Consider the following 22,937-nt stretch of genomic DNA (forward strand, 5'->3'; position numbering starts at 1 on the left):
TGTTCCAAACGATTATCGGTATATAAAACTCTAAATAAATAAATAACTATAAGCGGATATTCAGGTGCTCGATATTTACTGATGCAGCATTGGAGAATCCTCTAATGCTTGATGCAGTTTACTCCAAAGACCATCCTCAGGGCGGGAGACCTGCACAGGTCACCTCTCTCTTAGACGGACTGGAACGTATCCCAGAACTGGGACCGCATCGCCTCCGCTCTCTTACTGCAAGGACTGAACTTTCATTGCTCTTTCACCCGGCTTCCTCTCCTCTGGGAATTTGCTTCTGAACCAGGGGAAGATGACGCTGAGGGTCTCCTTTCCCTCGACTGCTTTTCCCCTGTGTGGGTCTTTGCATTCGCCTCCCTTTGCTCAGAGAACGAGCAGAGCCCACCCTTTTGCTTTCATGGCAGGACCTCTTCACTTCTCCGTGCCTTCTGCTAAAAATGTCTCTGCAGAACGCCCAAACTGCACATTCACAGAGATCAACGTGTCGGTGATAAGCTTATTATTTCCTGTGGGCAGCGTGGGTTTTGATAAGGCAGTGGGACCTTGCATATCATTTGCTGAGCTACGTATGTTATACAAGATATGTTTGTGTCTACCCAGGCCAGTTGGTGTTGTAATCGCTACAATCAGATTGTATAAATGAATTCTTAGAGCAGCACAAAAGCATGCAGCATGTGTAGGGACGCTCCGGTGCATGCGACATCCCTAGTATTTCCCATGGACACACAATGAGAGGAAAATCTTTGCAAATCGGGCCCTGAAATAGCTTCCCAACGAGGAGCTCCAGAGAGGCCCCTTCCATCTACGCAATAAACGAGCAACCCTGCACAAATCGCACAATGAACTTTTACAGTGGCAAGGCAGTGCCTGGAAACCGCATCCCAGACTGTGTTTACCCAGCAGGTCGCCTGCATCCCCAGATAATCCCACCAGCCCTAAGAGCTGATTTATGGTCGGGGGAAGATTTTAATTTGCTTTGAGTAGAACATTTTCATGAGAGGCTCAGATTTCTTTCGCACTGGGTGGATTTTGTCAGGCTCCTATTTTCTTAAACATAATAACTTGTATGACATGGGCATAAATCTAATGAATTAGCTTTGTTACAAAAGAGCGCATAATGCTGCACAAGGCAAGGGGGGACTGTGTGCCAATTTACAGGGGGAAATGGTTGCAGGCTGACATTCATGGGAAGGATTTCCTTTGGGGGAACGCTGAGGCCAGAGCTGCACCGCTGCCTGAGCCGTGGAGCACGGACAGGAAATTGCTCAGAATTTGCCATTGTTGGTGCTCAGAAGCAACACCCAAAAAAACCCAAAACATCCCTTGCCCTGCTTGCACCCAGCCCGGTGCTAGGAATCAGCAGAAACCATGCGCCCGGTGCCCCTGGTATCGAACATACGAAAAAGGCACCGAGAGAATGGATCAGGGCAGCGTGAGGCTAAGGAAATTGCTTTTGAAACCGGATGGCTTGCGTTGCTAGGGAATGGCAGGGCTGCATTTTGTACGGGATCGTTGGGAAGACGTTCGGGGCGACGCGCTGTTGGCTGGAGGGAGGAAATAATAACCGAGTCACAGCAGTGCCAGGTTTGAGGATCAGAGCTAGATGCTGGCTGGGTCTTTTCGGTACAGGGCAGGGGAAGGCTTGCTTTTGACCCCAGGAGATACCAGGGTTAAGGGGTCATAGGAGGAGCTGGAGAGCAGTCAGTAATCTGTTGTTTTCTGGCTCAAGAATCTGCTTCTGTGCAAGGAGCATTTGCAGCCAGAGAGCGAGGGTGTGGGTGCAGTGTGGATGCCCGGGGGGAGGGGGTTATGCCTGATCTGGTGCATCTGTGCTTTTGTAAATTAGGTAAGATGGGTGGTATCACAACCCGTAACGTTTTGCACGTGATTCTCTTTAATGCTAAATTGTATTTATTTCTCGCATTTAATAAGTAAAAATAAGGGTCAGTAAACAAAGTGTTGCTGAGACTTTGTGACTGGACTAACTCGAGCCATCTGTGACGAGCTTTCAAGAGTTATCTGCGGTCATCAGGCTAGTGAGGAGCGTAATTGTGCTGTATCTTCACTGGCCTGAGCTCTCAAAAGTTCATCACAGATGTATTGAGTTTGTCCAGTCAAAAGGTTTTACCTACAACTGGTGGGGACCCTTATTTCTACAAATCCAAGTGGACTAATGTGGAAAATGCACCATTTCCTGCCAAATCCAGAGTTTCTGCTACACGGCATGGTCAGCGCTAGTGCAGGACGGTGCGCTAGGTATCGCCATGCAGCCTGTAGTGCTGCTAGGAAGAGGCTTTAACGGAATAACGAGAGCGACTATTGCACTCCGACCCTGAGCCTATGAAAAGGTTTTCCTGCTCAGCCCCCCCGAATCCGATCTGGGATCTGAGGGCAGTAGTGGGAGGAGCACAGAGATAGAAGCAGTCTGTGCATGGGTCACTTTGGGTTATTAGTGAGTAAATGCCCCAAGGAAGAGTCAGAACAAGGCGAGGGTCTGGATGGATGATGGGAAGGTTCGGGGGCGGGGACAGAACATTAAACCGTCTGCGTTTTTTCAGATTTTTAATTTTGTTAGCTTGAATATCCCACACTGATTTCTAACCTCCACGGCAGCACCAGCCAAGCACAACGCTTCAGCCAGGACTAGTTGCGTGACGTTGCAGGAGGCTCGGGCGTCCCAGAGCAGCTCCCGGCGGCGTGCCAGGGACGAAAACGCGTGCGCGTGATTTGCCCTGTCCGTTCGTGAAGCTACCCTAAGGACCTTTTCTGCCTTGTTTGCTTCCAGATGACGGAAGGCCGGCGGTGTCAGGTGCATCTCCTGGACGACAGGAAGCTGGAACTCCTGGTGCAGGTAATGGCTAAGGAAGAGAGATTGGAGTGTTGATGCTGTGTCCTTTGGGGAATGTTAATTATTATGTGAGTCGTGGGGGTGTCAGTCAGATCCAGATTAGAACCAACATTCCTCTTAATTCCTAAGCCACATAAATGACCCCACATGTAGAGATATCAAGCCCACGATGTACTTTCTCATGCTACCCTGAGATATGTGTGGGTCATCTTCAGGGGCATGTTTGGCTCCTGTGTGGGGGTTTTTTCCACAGACTCCTGGCTTGGGTTGTTGTGAGCCAGCAAAATCAACAGTTAATACCAGCAGCTTAAAGAAAGATCTTTATTTAGATAAAGTATGGAATATTCTAGGAGAGTGGGAGGCAGTTCAGAAGCAGTGTCTGGGAGCACCTCCAGTTTACACACCAATGAGCTTGTTTGTTTGCATAACATTTTACTAATTGGTTGGCATTAATTTTATTTCATATATGTTAATAGGTCTGGGATTCTTGTAAGTTGAGCCCAGAAGGCAGGAGCAAAACTTATGTTTTAACTTCTAGCATACACTCTAGCATTTCAGCATATTCTGGCATGTCAGCAATCTTGAATAACAAGTCTGATCAATGCCATTTCACAGTGCATTAAGGATAGCTTCATAGGAAAACCTTTTCAAAGCACCCTAACAGGGTACCTCTGCTGCTTCTTAACTTGGGCAAGAAACCTCTTGAGTGGGACCTGGTAGCTGACAGACTGTCCTAGATGGGAGCTACAGGCCCTTTTTATAAATAATGAGGCCAAAATTATAGAAGAAACACACTAATGTTTTTGTGATGAAATACAGAAACCTCCTTTCCCCATCCTCTGTAACTAATATGCATAATGAAAATACCCTCCCCTCCATGCACTGTATTTCAGGCTATTATGATGGATGCCCAACCAGATTTACCTTCACCCCTTCACCCCTTCACTCATCTCCCTACCTCCTCTCACAGGACCTTGCAAGCTCACCTTCTCTAGTCCATTGTACAAGACCTGCAACCCAGCAGCACCGTGAGAAGGAATTAGAGATGTTAATGGTTGTTGCCAGAAGTAAAGATATCTGAGGATATTCCAAGCTGCTTCTGAATGGCAAAATATGTGCTGTGTTAGTGATTCCCACTGCTTTTGAGCCCCAGAAGTAGGTGGTAGTGGTTCTCAGTACTTGTGATCCCTAGAAGTATGTGAGATTGATTCCCAGTGCTTGTGAACCCCAGAGGTGTGTGGTAGTGATTCCCAGTGCTTGTGAACCCCAGAGGTGTGTGGTAGTGATTCCCAGTGCTTGTGAACCCCAGAGGTGTGTGCTAGTGATTCCCAGTGCTTGTGAACTCCAGAGGTGTGTGGTAGTGATTCCCAGTGCTTGTGAACCCCAGAAGTGTGTGGTAGTGATTCCCAGTGCTTGTGAGCAGCAGGAGTATGTGATAGTGATTCCCAGTGCTTGTGAGCCCCAGACGTGTGTGTGTTAGTGATTCCCACTGCTTTTGAGCCCCAGAAGTAGGTGGTAGTGATTCTCAGTACTTGTGATCCCCAGAAGTATGTGATAGTGATTCCCAGTGCTTGTGAGCCCTAGAAGTATGTGATAGTGATTCCCAGTGCTTGTGAGCCCCAGAAGAAACATAGAAACATAGAAGTGACGGCAGAAGAAGACCAACGGCCCATCCAGTCTGCCCAGACTGTGTGTGTGCTAATGATTCCCAGTGCTTGTGAGCCCCAGAAATGTGTGGTAGTGATTCCCAGTGCTTGTGAGCCCCAGAAGTGCGTGGTAGTGATTCCCAGTGCTTGTGAGCCCCAGGAGTATGTGATAGTGATTCCCAGTGCTTGTGAGCCCCAGATGTGTGTGTTAGTGATTCCCAGTGCTTGTGAGCCCCAGATGTGTGTGTTAGTGATTCCCAGTGCTTGTGAGGCCCAGACGTATGTGGTAGTGATTCCCAGTGCTTGTGAGACCCAGAAGTGTGTGGTAGTGGTTCCCAGTACTTGTGAACCCTAGAAGTGTGTGGTAGTGGTTCCCAGTGCTTGTGAGCCCTAGAAGTGTGTGGTAGTGATTCCCAGTGCTTGTGAGCCCTAGAAGTGTGTCTGTAGTTTCTTGCAAATAGGCAAAAGGATCCAAACATTGAGCAAAAATTAGCATGGAGTTTTAAAACCTTCCCTCCCCCTTCTCCATCGCTGCCGGAAGGCTGACCTTTACTCCCAGGCATTAGCTGTCGCAGTGTCCTGCAGTTAGCTCCCAGAGACACCGTAGTGTCCCCATGCTAGTGCTAAGAAAGCCGCAGTCCTGGGCTGTTCCCCAGCCTCCGGCACCAGCATCCCCCTCCCTGGAAATCTGAGATGTGCTGCCGGCTCTGAATCCATCCTTAGCGTCCTTCAGGACAAATCTAGGGAGTAAGCAGAACTGCCACAAAGCTTTTCCTCTGAGCTTTCGGCTTCCTCAGCGTTTCAAGCTGCTCGGCTGCGTCCTTTTCCTGCGCCTCCCCCAGTGCAGAGCGCGGCTGGGGAAGATACGAAGGCTTCCTGGCGCCATTCTGCTGGAGCAAGCAACCACATGAAATCTAAACTTTGCACAAAGAGCCGAGCACCTTTGAATGTTGAAGTGGTGACGCTGCAGTCTTACATTCCCATTGCTAAATCCACAGACTCTTCGCTTTTTTTGTGCTTTCAGCCTGAAAATTGCTCGGGGAAAAAGTGAAACTCAGTCAGGTCACATTTTTTTAATACGTTTTTACACTTAAACATCGCATCTAATCATTAGCATATTAACGCTGGAGGAAACTGCCTGACAGAGAGATACCAATATCTCCTCTGGAACATAAGAACATGAGACTTGCCATACTGGGTCAGACGCAGGGTCCATCAAGCCCAGCATCCTGTTTTCCAACAGAGGCCAATCCAGGTCACAAGTACCTGGCAGGATCCCAAGGGGCAGAGAGAAACCATTCTCCGTATCCCAAGAATAAGCAGTGGATTTCTGCAGCTCCACCTTAATAATGGTTAATGGACTTTTCCTCCAGGAACTTGTCTAAACCTTTTTTTAAACGCAGATACATTAATAGCTTTCACCACATCCTCTAGTAATGAATTCCAGAGCTTAATTATGCATTGAGTAAAAAAGTATTTTCCCTTATTAGTTTTAAAGATATCACATAGTAACTTCATTGTGTGTCCCCTGGTCTTTTCAGTGATGACACCTGGATCCTTTCCCTGAGTGGTGACTCCTAATGTGGAACCTTGCATTCTGTAGCTATAATTTGGGTTCCTCTTACATCTTCCTCACTGAATACTGAAACAAAGAATTCATTTAGTCTCTCTTCTATGGCATCCCTAAGTGCCCCTTTTACCCCTTGATCATGTAATGGTCCAACTGACTGCCTCGTAGGCTTTTTACCTCAAATGTACTGAAAAAGTATTTATGAGTCTTTGCTTCCAGGACAAGCTTCTTTTCAAATTCTCTCTTTGCATTCCTTATCAATGCTTTCTATGTAACTTGCCAGTGCTTATGTAGTTTCCCGTTTTCTTCTTCTAGCATTTGTAGACATTTCAAAGTGAGTTTCTTGTTTCTATTAATAACCTGCTCATCAGTTGGCAGGGGTAATTTGGAATCTGTCTGCACTTTACTTACAGGCACCTGGTCCACTTTGGCATTTATTGCTACCTCTCTGCTGGGATGCCCTGATTCGGCTTTCCCTCATCATCTAGTATAAAAGCTGCTCTATCTCCTTTTTAAAGGTTAGCGCCAGCAGCCTGGTTCCACCCTGGTTAAGGTGGAGCCCATCCTTTCAGAAAAGGCCCCCCCCCCCTTACCCATCACCTAGATAAAAATCAAGTTTATAAAGGCTTTCCACTGCCAGCTAGTTAGTTTTTGTCATTAGTTACCAATTCAAATATCTTACGCTTTTTCAGGAGCACAGCAGCGCCGCCCGGGAGATGCGGGTCCTCGCACAACAGTGACACCCCCTGGCGCCTCCAGAGCGCACGTGTTCAGGGTTCCAGAGGGAACTGCGGTCCATGTCACTGGGATGGCCGGGCTAGACCAGGAGGAGGTTTAAAAATGGGGTAGCTGTAATGAGGGTTACAGGCACCACAGAAACATAGAGAAGTGACGGCAGGAAAAGACCACACGGCCCAGCCAGTCTGCCCATCTGTCCAATTAATTTAGCATCATCATGCCCATCACTTCCTCAGAGATCCCCCTGTGTTTATCCCAGGCTTTCCTGAATTCAGATACTGTCCTTGCCTCCACCACCGATCTGGATTCTTTTATTTAGACAGAGACAAAAAAAACTTTGGTCGAGCCCGACTCAGGCCGAGTTTCGCCCTCTTACAATGGGGGCTGCATCAGGGGCTCATCTTTATCATTTAAAATTTCTGAGTGTCCGGGATGAAAATTCCATTTGTGCATCAAATGGTCTCTGGCGGATAATATTATCCTGTGCCGCAGAGTTGTTAGAAAAACCAACGTACTCCACAGGATTTGGTGCGCTGAAGATATTCCCGATCGGAAATAGACAGAGGTTGATGCCGCCCCATTGTAAGAGGGCGAAACTATTCTGGCCCGCAGCTGACTCCAGGCACAGCTTTGCCCCCATAGGGGCTTGACGGGCACCATTTTGAAAGTGGAGCAGGTGGGCAGGAGCCACTGGAGGAGTTCTCCTGCCTCCACCTCTCCAGCAGCAGGGGATTGCAAGTACATTTTGGGGGGAGGTGAAGGGGTGGGAGGGGCACTTATTTGTACAAGGGGTGACCCTCACTTACTGAGGGGAGGGGGCACACCGGAGCCCAGGGAAATGCTGGAGAAGGCAGAGGCGTGCAACGTGACGTGACGATGCTTCGTGGGCAAACATCATCTTTCTCAGAACTCGAGAACAGGACGGCTTGCTCAGAGCAGCTTCGCCATCCCTGAATTCCCCTGTTACCCCAGATTCCCTCACCTGGTCAGGGCCCCGCCCCTAGCTGCAGGGATCTTCAGCCTACAGCTCACCTTCGCGCTTTCAGTAACAAGGATTGTGCAAGGGAGGCAGGCTGAGGCCTACCACCGATTCCCATGTAATATTATTACTGCCCACTTCTAGCTCCCCGAGGCAGGTGCCCTGAGGGGAATCCGGCCCCACACATGGTCAGTCTCTCTCATATTCCTGTTCCACTCTCTCCCTTCAGAGATCCTGTTTCTGCTCATTTATTATTCCCCTTTCAGTAACAAGGATCGTGTCAGGGAGGCAGGCTGAGGCCTACCACTGATTCCCATGTAATATTATTACTGCCCACTTCTAGCTCCCCGAGGCAGGTGCCCTGAGGGGAATCCGGCCCCACACATGGTCAGTCTCTCTCATATTCCTGTTCCACTCTCTCCCTTCAGAGATCCTGTTTCTGCTCATTTATTATTCCCCTTTCAGTAACAAGGATCGTGTCAGGGAGGCAGGCTGAGGCCTACCACTGATTCCCATGTAATATTATTACTGCCCACTTCTAGCTCCCCGAGGCAGGTGCCCGGGGGGAATCCGGCCCCACACATGGTCAGTCTCTCTCCCTTCAGAGATCCTGTTTCTGCTCATTTATTATTCCCCTTTCATTCATCTGTACCATTATTATTATTAATTATTATTAGTATAAAAGATCCATGAGTGTTTTAGAAATTCCCAGCAGGGGTTTGTCTGCCTTTCCTATTCTGAAGCTGACGCAGTTATTTATACCACTAGTACTTTGTAACTCCACTCCCGTTCTAAGTAATGAATTAAAGTCATCTGAGCAAGTAATTAGGACGTTTTCTACAGGGAGAGGTAGTGGCAGTTACTGAAGCCGCGTGCTTGGTTCTCTTCAGCTCTTTACAACCTTTTCTCAGCTCACTCTGGGTTAGGTTTTTTGGCATCTCTTGAAAGCCTTCCGGAGCAGGAAAGTTCTCATTACTGTTTTGTATTCGTCCAGGTTGGAAGTGGCGCACGGTCCTGATTTTGGAGAACTGACACCTAATACTTATATAATAAAGTTGTCACTTTTAGCGACCCCCGTCAAAGCAGATCCCACTCGGGGCACTGTCCCCACAGGACTCGCAGCCTTAAGGGCCTGATTTACTAAGGCTCTCTCAGCAAATTTCCACCTTGGGGCAGTGGTGGGTGACCTGACTCACCCATGTTACGTTTGTTAAGTGGAACCTGGGTCGACACCGCTTACCTTGAGTCTGGGAAGCACAGGAACGGAAGGTGGTACTCTCCTGGATGAAGAAGAGACAACCCTGAGACAGTGATCAGTAGAATGTCCAAAACGACAGTCCAGGTCGGGACCGGCGGTAAAAGAATCCAATGCCGGAGTCCAGGTCAAGGCAGGCAGCAAACAGGATAATCCAAGGAAGGAGTCCAGATCAGGGCAGGCAGCAAAACAGAAATAATCCACTGGGTCAGTCCGGGTCCAGGTAGGCAGCAAACAGAATAATCCACTGGGTCAGTCCGGGTCCAGGTAGGCAGCAAACATAAATCCAGAGAGGCAGACCAAGGTCAGGGCAGGCAGCAGGCAGAATAATCAACTGGGTCAGTCCGGGTCAAGGCAGGCAGCAAACAGAAATCCACTGGGTCAGTCCGGGTCAAGGCAGGCAGCAAACAGAAATCCAGAGAGGCAGACCAAGGTCAGGGCAGGCAGCAGGCAGAATAATCAAGAAGCGGTCCGGGTCTAGAGCTGTAGCGACAGGCAGGGAAGCAAACAAAACACTCACCAAGCGCACTGTGGCCGAAGCGAGGAGCTCAGCAGGGAGCTCCGTTTAAATCTCAATCCTTTCCCGCGCAAACCGCGGCTGGCTGGCGTCTGACGTCAGGGGGCGTGTCCACGGCGCGCTTTAGCGCGAGATTTGCCCGCGGCGTCGGTCCTGAGCACGGAAGTCCTCGGGGAACATCGGGCCCGTGCAGGAGGAAGGTGCGCCGCCGGCGCCACGGGAACAACGGGGACAGAGGCGGAACCCCGCCGACCCCGGAGGACAGCCCCGCCGTCACGGGAAGCGGTAACAACCCAAGGTCGTTGGTAATTGGATTGGGACATGGAGTGAGTCAGTCCCGTCCTGGACAGGAACCCAGCAGCCGGGGGGTGAAGATTAAAGAAAGCAGGGGCGGAAGAGGAGCGTTTAAAAGTGGCCATCAGTCAGGGGGCGCCTGGCAGCCAAGGGCACGTTGCACCTGGTGGTCCCCATAATTGAATCTTTTAGTTCGGTCGTGCGGCGTTTGTAACCGAATTATCAGGCTGCTTTACGAGCAGTGAATCAGAAAGGCAACCTCAAGCCTTCTGTCCCTAACTTGAACTGAAACTGAGCAATCCTGTAATGCCATTACGGTGTCCGATAATACGATCGCCGCGGCATGAGCAGGCTGCGCGGCGGGCAGCTTTCACAGAGGCCTTTAAATTTATCTTTCAGATCTGTTTATTCATTTAAGCAGAAGCAAAGCGTGCAACAACAATAGAGGTGTCACTGAGGATGGCCGGCCCCTGACAGTAGGATCAAGATCCTGTGCAAACAAGCGGCTACCTACCCAACGTTTAACAGAGCCCCGTCCATTTAAAACAAAATCTTAAGGACTGTGCGGCGACACGTTTATTCTGTCCTGCTCCCTTCTCAGGGACTGCAGTCCCGGCTCTTCCCATCACCCTGACCCTAACCCTAACTCTGCAGCGCGCTTGGAGCGCGTCGACCTGGCTGGGAGCCCGCGGCCTTCCTTACCCATGCCATGTTTGACCTCACTGCCGGCTCTGTCCTCCATATCCCCCCAGGGGTGTGTGTGTGTGACCCTTACCCGTTTGAACATCCGACCCCCACCCCCTGTGCTCACCTGTCCTCTTGGCATGGGACTCTCCCCCCCCCCCCCCTCACAGCCTTCCATCCTGTTCTGCTCTCCGCACTCTCCGTCCTCCGCTGCCACGGCGCCTCCTGCGGGCTGCAGTGCGGTTCCTCTCCTGCGCATCTCTTCCACGTGCGGCCTGCTACGCAACGCAGCCCATGGTGCGGCAAACCCCCCCCAGACCCTTGCCGCTTGGCAGCAGGGCTTCTCAGTAGCAGCAGGCGGTCGCCCACCAGCTTTTCGCGGGAATCCCCTCTCTGTGCAGAGGGAGTCGCAGACCCTCAGAAGGACAGATGGAAATTACGTACACACAAGGCGTTCTTCACATTTGCTTTGTAAAGAATTGCCTAAGACAGGCCTGGGCCTACTTGGCTAGAATGGCTGCTTTGTCCGTAGCCTAAAGACGAGGTGAATTTGGGAGTCAAAGCCTTCTTGTGGACTCTGCTACTGCTGGAATAGCCCATAAGGCCACTGTTCCCGCAGAGGGCACGGCCACTCTAAGGGAGATCATTGAGAAGAGCGTGAATAAAAGCCGTGTCAGGGGCCTTTCAGCTGACCGGTCTCTTACTGCAGTCCACTGGGTGTCTGTGTCTTTGACCGAGTGGCGTCAGAACATGTGGGACGCCGCTTGTAAAGGAGGGGTGGCTGGAGCCAACCGACTCCCCTGCTTTGTGGGCAAAGTTCTTGGCAGATTTGATTGCATTTAATTTTGGGTTCCTCTTCCACCAAGTGTGGCTCAAAGCAGATTAAAATAGGGCGAAAGGCAAGTTTTACTTGCTGGCTGACAGTAAATATTGGAAAGTATCAAAAAAGATAAAGATGCACTGGAGAAGTTACAGAGAAGGGCAACCAAAATGATAAAGAGGATGGAACAGGAGTAAAGAGAAATAAGAAACCGATCTGGTACCCAAAGGAGGTGGCTGCAAAAATAAAGGCAGAAAGAACAGCGTTCAGGAAATATAAAGGATCCCAAAGGGAGGAACACAGGGAAGAATATCTGGTGAGACTGAGGGAGACGAAGAAAGAAATCGGGAAAGCAAAGGGTCAGGTGGAGGAAAGGACGGCCAAAGAGGTAAAGCGAGAAGACAAAACATTTCTCATGAGAGGCTTCTAGGAAAAGTAAAAAGTCATGGGATAGGTGGCGATGTCCTTTCGTGGATTACAAACTGGCTAAAAGACAGGAAACAGAGAGTAGGATTAAATGGGCAATTTTCTCAGTGGAAGGAAGTGGACAGTGGAGTGCCTCAGGGATCTGTGACATTGTGGAAGGGATAGAAGGTAAGGTTTGTCTATTTGTGGATGATACTAAGATCTGCAGTAGAGTGGACACACCGGAAGGAGTAGAGAGAATGAGACGGGATTTAAGAAAGCTGGAAGAGTGGTCGAAGATTTGGCAGCTGAGAAGCTTGGGAGTGAGTGCCGAGGTGGTGGCCTGGATTGCAAACTGGCTGATGGATAGAAGACAGCGTGTGATGGTAAATGGAGCCTGCTCTGAAGGGAGAACGGTGTAAAGCGGAGAGCTACAGGGATCGGTACTGGGACCGGTTCTGTTCAATATCTTTGTGAGAGTCAATGCCAAGAAGTGCAGAGTCAGCATCTGGGATGTGGTAATGCAAGCCTCCTGTGTGGACCCGTATCAGAAACTTTGCTGAAATCCAAGTAGATGACATCGAGTGCTCTTCCTTGATCCAATTCTTTAGTCACCCAATCAAAAATAACAATCAGATTTGTCTGACAGGACCGTCCCCTGGTGAATCCATGCTGCCTGGGGTCCAGCAATCCTCCTGACTGTAGATAGTTCCCTCTCCTTTCCTTCAGCAGAGTCTCCATTACTTTTCCCACCACCGAGGTGAGGCTAACCTGCCTGTAGTTTCCAGCCTCCTCTCTGCTCCCACTCTTGTGAAGAGGGACCACCACCGCTCTTCTCCAATCACTCGGCACCACTCCTGTTTCCAGGGATCTATTAACAGGTCACACAGCAGATCCACCAGCACATCTCTGAGCTCCCTCAGTATCCTGGGATGAACCTCATCAGGCCCCATGGCTTTGTCCATTTTCAGTTTTCCTAGCTCTTCCCATACATCCTGTTCTGTAAACGTTTAGTCTACGCCACCCCCAACTCTGGTCTTTTCAACTAGCGACTGTCCTTCTCCAGGATCTTCTTTAGTGAACACTGAACTGAAGTATTTGTTTAATATTTAATATTGCCACCATTTCTTCGTCCCTCTCCACACATTGATCTTTGTCACCTTTACCACTTCGGGCCTCCCTTCTTTCTCTGATGTATCTGAAAAATGTTTTGTCTCCTCGCTTTACCTCTTTGGCCGTCCTTTCCTCCACCTGACCCTTTGCTTTCCTGATTTCTTTCTTCGTCTCCCTCAGTCTCACCAGATATTCTTCCCTGTGTTCCTCCCTTTGGGATCCTTTATACTTCCTGAGCGCGGTTCTTTTTGCCTTTATTTTGCAGCCACCTCCTTTGGGTACCAGATCGGTTTCTTATTTCTCTTTACTCCTGTTTACTTTCCTAACCTATAGATTTGTTGCCTTTGTAATTGCTCCTTTCACTTTGGCCCCACTGTTGTCCACCTCTCCCAGTCTTCCAGTTCTTCCTCTAGCTATGTCCCCATTTTTGAAATTTAAAACCCGGGTCTTTATGTATCTTATTTATTTATTTATTTATTTATTTTTTATTTTTATATACCGGAATTCCTGTATACAATACAAATCAGTCCGGTTTACATGAAACGAAAAGATTGCCCTGGTCTGGGAGGCCAGACCGGGGTTTTTTTTACAAAGAACATTGAACAATAACAATAAATCCTTAAATATTTTCATAAATTAAATTAAAATTAAGCCAATTAGCATGTTAAACTTGCATTAAATGCAAAATTAAATTGAAATTTAATTTTGCATAAAATTGCATATTATTAACAGTAATACAAAATATTCCCTAGTTCAGTCAGGATAAGGCGCTTAGTTACATTCTGGAGATTGGAACGCTTGCCTGAAGAGCCAGGTTTTTAACTTTTTTTTGAACTCTGGTAGTCTGGGTTCGAGGCGTAGGTCAGGGGGGAGAGCGTTCCAATGATGTGGTCCTGCGGTTGAGAGTGCTCTTTTTCTTAGTAATGATGTTGCTGGTGGGGCGAACAATGTGCCTCTGTAAGCGCTTCTGATGGGTCTGGAGGATAGGTGTGGACGAAGTTGAGTTTGGAGTGATATTGGGGCGATGTTGTGTATTGATTTATGAATAATGGTGAGGGTTTTAAAAAGGATTCTCTGTCTGATGGGTAGCCAGTGGAGGTTGCTCAGAATGGGGGAAATATGTTCTCTTTGATTGGTGTTTGTTAGGATTCTGGCAGCGGCGTTTTGTACCATCTGTAGAGGCTTGATACTGTTGGCGGGGAGGCCAAGTAGCATTGCGTTGCAGTAGTCGAGTTTTGAAAAAATAATGGATTGCAGGACGAGGCGAAAGTCATTGAAGTGAAGGAGTGGTTTTAACTTTTTGAGGACTTGTAGTTTATAGAAACAGTCCTTGGTGGTGGTATTTATAAATTTTTTTAAGTTAAGTTGATTGTCAAGCCATGCTCCTAGATCCCTGACGTCTGAGGAGAGATAAATGTTTAATGAGGAGGGTTGCGAAAGGCTGGGTGAGTGGATATGTGGGTCTAGTGAGATAAGTAGCATCTCTGTTTTGCTGGAGTTTAAAATCAAGTTAAGGTTGGAGAGGAGTTGTTTAATTGGTTGTAAACAATCCTCCCAGAAGGAGAAGGTTTTTTGAATAGATTCTGTGATGGGTATGAGGATCTGGATATCGTCTGCATAGAGGTAGTGCGTGAGCTTGAGATTTGATAGCAGATGGCAGAGGGGGAGGAGGTATATGTTGAACAGGGTGGGTGAGAGAGATGAACCTTGTGGTACGTCTTGGTCTGATAGGATGGGTTCAGATTCCTTATTGTTTATTCTGACCTTGTAGAACCTGTTTGATAGGAACGATTTAAACCAACTGAGAGCAGTGCCTTTAATTCCTATGTTTGATAGTTGGTCTAAGAGTTGTGAGTGGTTTACCGTGTCGAAAGCTGAGGATAAATCTAGAAGAACCAGTAGGTATGATTGTTTTTTCTCCAGATTCAGAAGTAAGGTATCCGTGAGAGAAAGCAGTAGGGACTCTGTGCTTAATGATTTCCGAAAACCATATTGTGCAGGAGAGAGAATGTTGTGCTCCTCGAGATATTCGGAAAGTTGTTTATTGACAGCTTTTTCCATCAGTTTGGAAATCAATGGTAAGTTCGCAATGGGTCTGAAGTTTGCTGGGTCCGTGGGTGATGCGTTTGGTTTTTTCAGTAGTGGTTTAAGAATTGCTAGTTTTAACTGATTGGGTACCGTACCTTGGGCTAAGGAGGTATTAATGATTTCAGCAATGGGTTTTGCTACGGTGTTTGGGATGGAGGTGAGCAAGTTGGTTGGTAGAGGATCTGAGGGATGTGCAGCTGGTTTGATTTTTTTGAGTATGTTTTCGATCTCCATGGCGGATGTGGGTTCGAATGCCTCTAGTCTGGCATTCTGAGTGATTTGGTATGTACTCAGAGGTGTTAGTGGGGCGTTGTGGGTTGTAAGAGGTAGAGTAAGGTTGGAGACTTTTGTCTTAAAATAAGTGATCTTCTCTGTATCTTATTTGCAAAATCAAACCGCACCACCTGATGATCACTGGTGCTCAGGTGAGCCCCTACCTGAACATCAGAGACATTATCCCCATTAGTGAGCACTAGATCGAGGCTCACATACCGTCTGATGATCACTGGTGCTCAGGTGAGCCCCTACCTGAACATCAGAGACATTATCCCCATTAGTGAGCACTAGGACGAGGCTCACATACCGTCTGATGATCACTGGTGCTCAGGTGAGCCCCTACCTGAACATCAGGGACATTATCTCCATTAGTGAGTACTAGATCAAGGCTCACGTACAGTCTGATGATCACTGGTGCTCAGGTGAGCCCCTACCTGAACATCAGAGACATTATCCCCATTAGTGAGCACTAGATCAAGGATCACATACCGTCTGATGATCACTGGTGCTCAGGTGAGCTCCTACCTGAACATCATAGACATTATCCCCATTAGTGAGCACTAGGACGAGGATCACATACCGTCTGATGATCACTGGTGCTCAGGTGAGCCCCTACCTGAACATCAGGGACATTATCCCCATTAGTGAGCACTAGACCGAGGCTCACATACCGTCTGATGATCACTGGTGCTCAGGTGAGCCCCTACCTGAACATCAGAGACATTATCCCCATTAGTGAGCACTAGGACGAGGATCACATACCGTCTGATGATCACTGGTGCTCAGGTGAGCCCCTACCTGAACATCAGGGACATTATCCCCATTAGTGAGCACTAGACCGAGGCTCACATACCGTCTGATGATCACTGGTGCTCAGGTGAGCCCCTACCTGAACATCATAGACATTATCCCCATTAGTGAGTACTAGATTTGAGGATCACATACCGTCTGATGGTCACTGGTGCTCAGGTGAGCCCCTACCTGAACATCAGAGACATTATCCCCATTAGTGAGCACTAGATTGAGGATCACATACCGTCTGATGATCACTGGTGCTCAGGTGAGCCCCTACCTGAACATCAGAGACATTATCCCCATTAGTGAGCACTAGGACGAGGCTCACATACAGTCTGATGATCACTGGTGCTCAGGTGAGCCCCTACCTGAACATCAGAGACATTATCCCCATTAGTGAGCACTAGATCGAGGATCACATACAGTCTGATGATCACTGGTGCTCAGGTGAGCCCCTACCCCGAACATCATAGACATTATCCCCATTAATGAGCACTAGATCGAGGCTCACATACCGTCTGATGATCACTGGTGCTCAGGTGAGCCCCTACCTGAACATCAGAAACATTATCCCCATTAGTGAGCACTAGATCGAAGCTCACATACGTCTGATGATCACTGGTGCTCAGGTGAAGCCCCTACATGAACATCAGAGACATTATCCCCATTAGTGAGCACTGGGTCGAGTATCACACCCACTCTCGTGCATTCCCCGCCCTAGAGCTCCAGCATCTGTCCATAGACTAATTTTAGCCATGGAAACTTTGCTCCAGCTCAGACTAGGCGTTGAGTTTCGAGTGCTAAGAAAACTTAAAATGAAGGTCACGCAAGGAAACATAACTATTCACCAAATTGCTCAGAAAATGCAAACCACAGAATTTAAATTGAACTCTTTACTCTATTGATAGTTCTGTTGGTAGCTTGGAGCCCACAGGAGCAGGAAGAAACTGCCAGACCAAAAGAAAATATTTATAAGGAAGAGCTTAGGTGAAAGGTGCAACCCCCCGAGGAGGTGGAGTGGCCCAGAAGGCTGCTCCGGCTCCTTCTGTGGTTTTGGCTCGTTCTGCGGCAGCGGCTCTGTAAGCCTTGATTTCCGGCTGCCATTCGCCTCCCATCCAGTCCAGCTATGGCCGTGACCGTCCTCGGCAGAGAGGCTCGGGACGATGGTTCCCCCTGAGCACAGCCAGTGGGGGGCTGCGGTGTCTCCAGCTTCTACGGCCTCCCCTGCCGGCCTGGGAGTGGACGTCTGCACCACAGCTCAGTCTTCAGGCAACATTTCACGTTCGGCTCCAGTCTGTTTTTCCAATAATTTGATCGGTCGTTAAGCTTCTGCAGTTGCTCACAGTATAACTTAGAATGAAATCGCCTTGCTGTTCCATGCATAATCTCCCGGTTCCCCAGCCCAGCCATGTATTCTGTCCAGACACGTTTATACACTCAGGACCGCTAGTGTGACTCATTTTAAGGAGTTTATCATTTCATCTTCCCACCTGCTTCCACACCGTGAAGTCTCCGTTTTGTAATGTGAAAGTGACCATGAAGTGTGTCTTCGGGGAAATTGCTGTCTGTGCGGTGGCTGAATCCACTCGGCATTGGTGATGGATCCGCTGCGCACCCCTTCGTCTCCGCTCCCTTCCTCCCCCGCTTTCGGACCTGCAAACTCCAGATGTGGGATGGCAGCCTCTTCTCTGCTCAGAATTCCCCCGACTCTGGTCCCTGGAGGCAGGAAAAGACGACCGGAGGCGCTGGAACAACGAAGCAAGCGCAGGTGCACTTATAATGTTCATGGCCGTGCACAAATCTTTTCTGGAGCCACAGAGATGCTGGCCCCGCGAGCAAGCCGAGTCTGGAGAAACCGCATCCGACTTCCTCTCAAGTGCAGGGCTCAGGCTGAGCCTCTGGGAAGGGACGCGACGCCGGTTCTCGCCAGTCGTCTCGCTTCTTTGGCCAGTATGGGCCCTGGCCCTGCTTTCCAAACCTCTGCTGGTTGTCCTCATCGGAGACTCTCTCTCTCCCCTAAACGTCATGTGCTCCTTTTGCAAGATGTGACTCCCTTCTCCCCCAGTCCTCCTCCCTCAGCCTCCCTGTTCCTTCCTTCCCAGCTCCACCCAGCAGGAAATCAGCTCCTTTTGAAAACCGACAGATGCCTCCGGCCCATGCACCCTGCTCCGTGTGTCGGGTTACGTTCATTACCGAGGTCATTTCTCGTAACACTGAACACATTTTGGAGCGGGCCCGCTGTTAACGCTATGCCTAAAAAATGCGCCTGAGGCAAACTGGCCTGGGACGTATGGCTGGATACGGGGGGGGGGAGTGAGCGGCTGGCGCACTCCAAAACCCTAACCCGTGGCTTCCACGACCGCCTTCTGCCGCCCGGGAGACCTCGAGAGAGAGAGAGAGAGAGAGTCCAGAAAGTGTCGATCCGGTAACGACACCGTTCAGGCCGGCCGGGATGACGGCCTGGGCTGTCGCTGTGTTTAGCTGTTCAAGTCCGAGTGCCCCTGACCTGGCAGAGGTGGAAGCCGTCGACTGATAAGAACCAGCTGCACCCCCCAGGCCACCCCCCCCCCACCCCCACAACCTTTCCTCCTGTCTGCGCTACCGCAGCTCTGATTATCGGCCTTTTGCCTGCTGACCATCGCGCGCTCCCTCTAAGGAAACGTCGCGGCTGTCGGCGCTGCGAGCTTTTCTGCCTGTGCAGGAGGTCGAGAAGTCGCCCCCAAAATCATACACTCCAAACGTCTGAAGACCGCTTCTGCTCTCTACCCGCCCCTGGGTCATGAGGGTGCAGGCGGTCGGAGTTCTCACCTCGCCGGGTGCAGATAATGCAGGTCACATCCCTGGCGCACCGCGTTTCACCCTTCATAATAAGAGAATGTGCCCGGCAGCCCCGCTTTCTCTCCCAGATAAATTGAGAGCTGTCTGCCTGCAGTTTTTACTTAATCTCCTGCTGTATTTTATGACGGTTCCCCCCCCCCCAAGCCAAGCCAAGCTGACTGAAATAAGCTTTCGGCTGTGTGAGAAGCCCTCGTTGGAGAGAGCAGCAGCGCCATGACACAGAAAGCCCGGCACAAAGACGGCATTATTGCTGGAAGCTGTAAAACACAATCGCGGCATTAATCTGAGGCAGTGAGGGGTCCTGCCACAGGCCCCCGTTACGCCGAGCCTGAAAGAGTGGCTTGTGACCAGCTACGTTCACATATATTTTCCCCCCTCTTAACGTTCTTCGGCTTTATTTATAGATTGTTGGGGAGAAATAAATTCAGATCAAGCCCACAGGCTCCCCTGACTGTCAGTGTGAATCTCCCGGCCCCAGCTCAGAGCGCCCGCACTGCCGGCGCCTCTGCAGGGCCCCCGAGTGAACGGAGGGTGCGGCCTGGTCCGATTCTAGGGGCCTTGCGCAATCTGCGTCCATGCCACCGGCGGGGCACGGGGCATTGGAAGTGCCCTGCCGGTCCATCAGCACTGCAGCGAAACTTGAGGATCACTCGCCCTCAGCTGCACAATGAGCAGGGTCTGTCTAGTGAGTGCTCCCGAGCCTTCGCTCACTCGCAGTGAGTTTCAAGCGCGTGAGCACTCGCTCTCTTCTGTCGGGGGCAGGGTCTTCCGTGGGCTTCTTCTGCGCGCGCACCGTGGCGGCGCTCAAGCTCGCTCCTAAAGCAGGGTGCCCTTCGTTCTCTGCCGTCAGGGTCAGTCAGGGTCATGACCCCGCTGCTCGACCGCTGCAGTGAAGTTACGGCCTTTGGAGGAGCCCGCGCCGCCTCGTCGCGCCTTTCTGTCTGCGGGCACCGGCGCACCCGGCGGCGAGATCTGCAGCCGGTTCCGCGCTACGCAGCCTTGCACGGGTCCGGTCCGGCTCCTTCCAGCCCCCTTCCCCCACTTCAGAGACTGCGGGGCGCCCCTGAGCTCGGGGCTGCGTCTGGAAATCCGGATCTCAACCTGTGAGATCCAGAGCGGGGGTCACGCCGAGTCGCGCCAAAGAGGAAGCCCAGTATTGCAGGGGGTGCTGGACAGCTCGGAAGGTACAATACATCAGCTCCTTGTACAAAGTGAGAAGAAGGGTAAGGGCGGGGAAACCAGAGGCAAAGAAGCCCACGACTGCCTCGCGTGTGACACCCCCCCCCCCCCCCCCCCCGAGTCGCCTGCCTACGGCTCCCTGGAATCGGACGCGCGCTCTCGCCGTCACACGGGGCGGCGGTGCTTCCCCTCCCTGGGAGTTAACGCGGAGGCCTAGCAAGTCCTCCGTACAGCGCGCCCGCGCCATAATCCGTCCCAGCTGAGGTCCCGCGAGGCCATTTCTCTGTTAGCCGTCCCTGCCTCGGGCTCCAGTCTGCGCGAGGTGGCTGAAGTAACTGACCGCAGCCGTGCCCTGTGAAATCGGCCGCTGGTGGGTTTTCAGGCCAGGGCAACCTAACTGGCAAGCATTTTATATGTTTTTTTTGTCTTTTGCCTCCTTTGCACCCCGGCGTTACTCACCGGCTGGTGATGGCCGGCGCGTTCCCTCCCCGGGGGCCTCAGTGCACCGCCCCCGCGTCGCTCCCAGTCCCGACAGAAAGGGGGGGGGTCATGCGGTCCCGGATCCCTGAACCCCCTATTAGGACGCTGCAAAATATTTCTGCTGGCGTGGCAGCCTGGTGTTCGTAACTCTCTGTGGTCACTCACATGGCAAGCCTCCGTGTCCAGCCACAGGCTGAATTATTCATCCCACCAGCGCTTCAGCGTCGTAACTGTGACACAGATTTGCAGGCGCTGTCTATTTTTAGTGAGCGCAGGTAATTTTATTCATTGCCATCGGAGAATGAAGGGACCTTGACTCGCACGCCAGAACGACAGGAAGCGGTATTGATTTGAAATTGACCTAGCATTGTCCTGCCCGCAGTGTGATGTGTATTTTACTGTAAATGGAAGAGTCTCGGAATACAATTATGGCCTCGGCTCCTGGAAGAGTGAAATGTGCTGGGTTTTTTTGCGATGAGTGAAGGAAGCGACGCGGAATTACGGCTTCTGGGAAGCATCCGTGTCGGCATCTCGCCATGTGATTTGGGCAGAGGATGAGTTCCGGAGTTTGCGAGGTTCACGGTTGGAAAGAGAAATGGTTTTTGGGGGGGAAACTGTCCAGTTCAATTACTCGCCTAAAGCTAGCTTCTTTGTAGGAATAGGATGAAATATTCAGAATAAAAACCAGTGACCTCTGTAATCATTGCGGTTGACCTTGTCAAGGTAGGGGCTTGCTTTGTGTTTTTTTTTTTGTCATCATCCGTCAAAGCTGTGAACTGTCAGCAGCTCCAGACAAAAGAGGCCGGCGTAGACAGAAGCGTTATTTACTGGCGCTGGCAGATTGGGTGTCTGGGCTGATGCCCACCATTGGCGTTAATGCTTTATAGCTTGACGCCTTCCGATCCAGTTTTCTTTTATTTATAGTCGCTGCTGTTGAGTGGATTCCGTTAAAGGTCTTCCTTGTTATGCTGAGGATCCTGGTTTTACAGATTTCAGAAGGGTTTTCCCTGCCTCCCACTGTCTGTGCGATGGGACCCCGGGCAGGATACTCTTGTGTGTCATCCCCCACCCCCACCCCTGCACGAGACCTTGGGACAGAATATATGGAGAGCACTTCTGGTCTTTGGGGGCGGACACGGCACAGGATTGCAACTTCACCAGTCCTGCTAAGAAAGGGTGTGTAAGGTTCTGTCATAGACACCAAAAATACCCTCCAGTTCCTACCTGGTGCATGTAAAGAAAACAACCGATTGTGCAAATGAACCTCTCTTTAAGCTGCATTAGAAGACCCAGTAATAGCACGGGGTGTGACCGGTATGTTTCAGTCGCATGGCTTAGAAAAAGGGATTTCTATCCCCTTGGTCCCATGTCAGCCGGGACCCTTGATGCACCACTGAAGGAGGATGAGAGAAACGATGGGAAGGGCTCTCAGGAAGAAACGGCAGAGAAAGGTCCATCCTGAAGCCCCCCGGGTCAGTGCTTCATTACGTCCTGCGATTGGGTTTGGCTTCTGTCCGAAGGCTGGGTGTGAGCACTACTTCAACAGCCACGTTCCCAGCTCTCACGGGATGGAGATGTGGATCGGTAGGTGAGCGGCACCGAGAATAGCTGCTGCTCTCCTGACTATGGGAGGTCTCTTCTGCACTTGGACGCTTGATAAGTGGGGCTTTTGTCTCCTCTGAGCCACCTGTAGGAGGGAATTCTCTAGCCCTGCTTTCAGGGTAACTCTTTGCACTTCTGTGGTGAGACCATATACTTCTGACCCAAGCAAACTCTGCACTAGATTATCTTGCAAGGAGCTCCTAGGAGATCTATCCTCAGCCTTAGATCCCAGCATCCTGCTGGATCGCTTGAGGACTTTATGTCTGCTCTTGGCTTTCTTCTTTCTTTCGCTAAAACCTCTCCTGGGTCGGTCTGATTTCCATACAGTTCCTCAGCCTCTTACGTTCTCTTCTCTTGACTACCGTAATGTTCTTTTCTTGGGTCTCCCGATTCATCCTTGAAACCTCTTCGGTTAATCCAGAACTCTGCCGCTCGCTTCATCCATGCTTTGGCGTTGGCGTGAGGATGTCTCTCCCCTGCACTGGCCACCAGTCTCATGGCGGATCAAATTCAGAGCTCTCCCCTTCGTCTTCAAACCTCAACACAACCTGGTTCTGTCCGTTCTTATCAGCCAGGCCAGTTGCTCTGTTCATCGTCCCAATGCCGCCTAGAAAGTCCTTCTCTAAAGGGGACTGGGTTAACAGAATCAAGAAGTAGTATGTTCAGGGCTTCCGACCAGAAGAAATCGGTGCCAAGGACCTTTCACGTTTTATAAGGATGCTTGAAGCTCCTGTCTTTTCCGAGGCTTTCCATTCTTGAAGCCTTGGTATCGAGATGATGTTCGGGTACTGTCCGCCTGCA

At 50.3% G+C, this 22,937-nt stretch overlaps 1 protein-coding gene across 8 annotated transcripts in view; it reads left to right on the forward strand.

Annotated features, from left to right (window-relative positions):
* The window catches only part of FRMD4A (FERM domain containing 4A), a 461,080-nt gene that overhangs the window by 222,041 nt on the left and 216,102 nt on the right, over nucleotides 1-22,937 (forward strand). For all 8 annotated transcript variants that reach the window (XM_029617199.1, XM_029617198.1, XM_029617203.1 and 5 more), the window contains one exon: nucleotides 2,795-2,860. In XM_029617199.1, coding sequence (XP_029473059.1) covers nucleotides 2,795-2,860 — 66 coding nt within the window. The remainder of the gene's footprint in view (nucleotides 1-2,794; nucleotides 2,861-22,937) is intronic.

This window comes from Rhinatrema bivittatum, chromosome 9 (genome assembly GCF_901001135.1).
Source record: "Rhinatrema bivittatum chromosome 9, aRhiBiv1.1, whole genome shotgun sequence".
Classification (NCBI taxonomy): Eukaryota; Metazoa; Chordata; class Amphibia; order Gymnophiona; family Rhinatrematidae; genus Rhinatrema; species Rhinatrema bivittatum.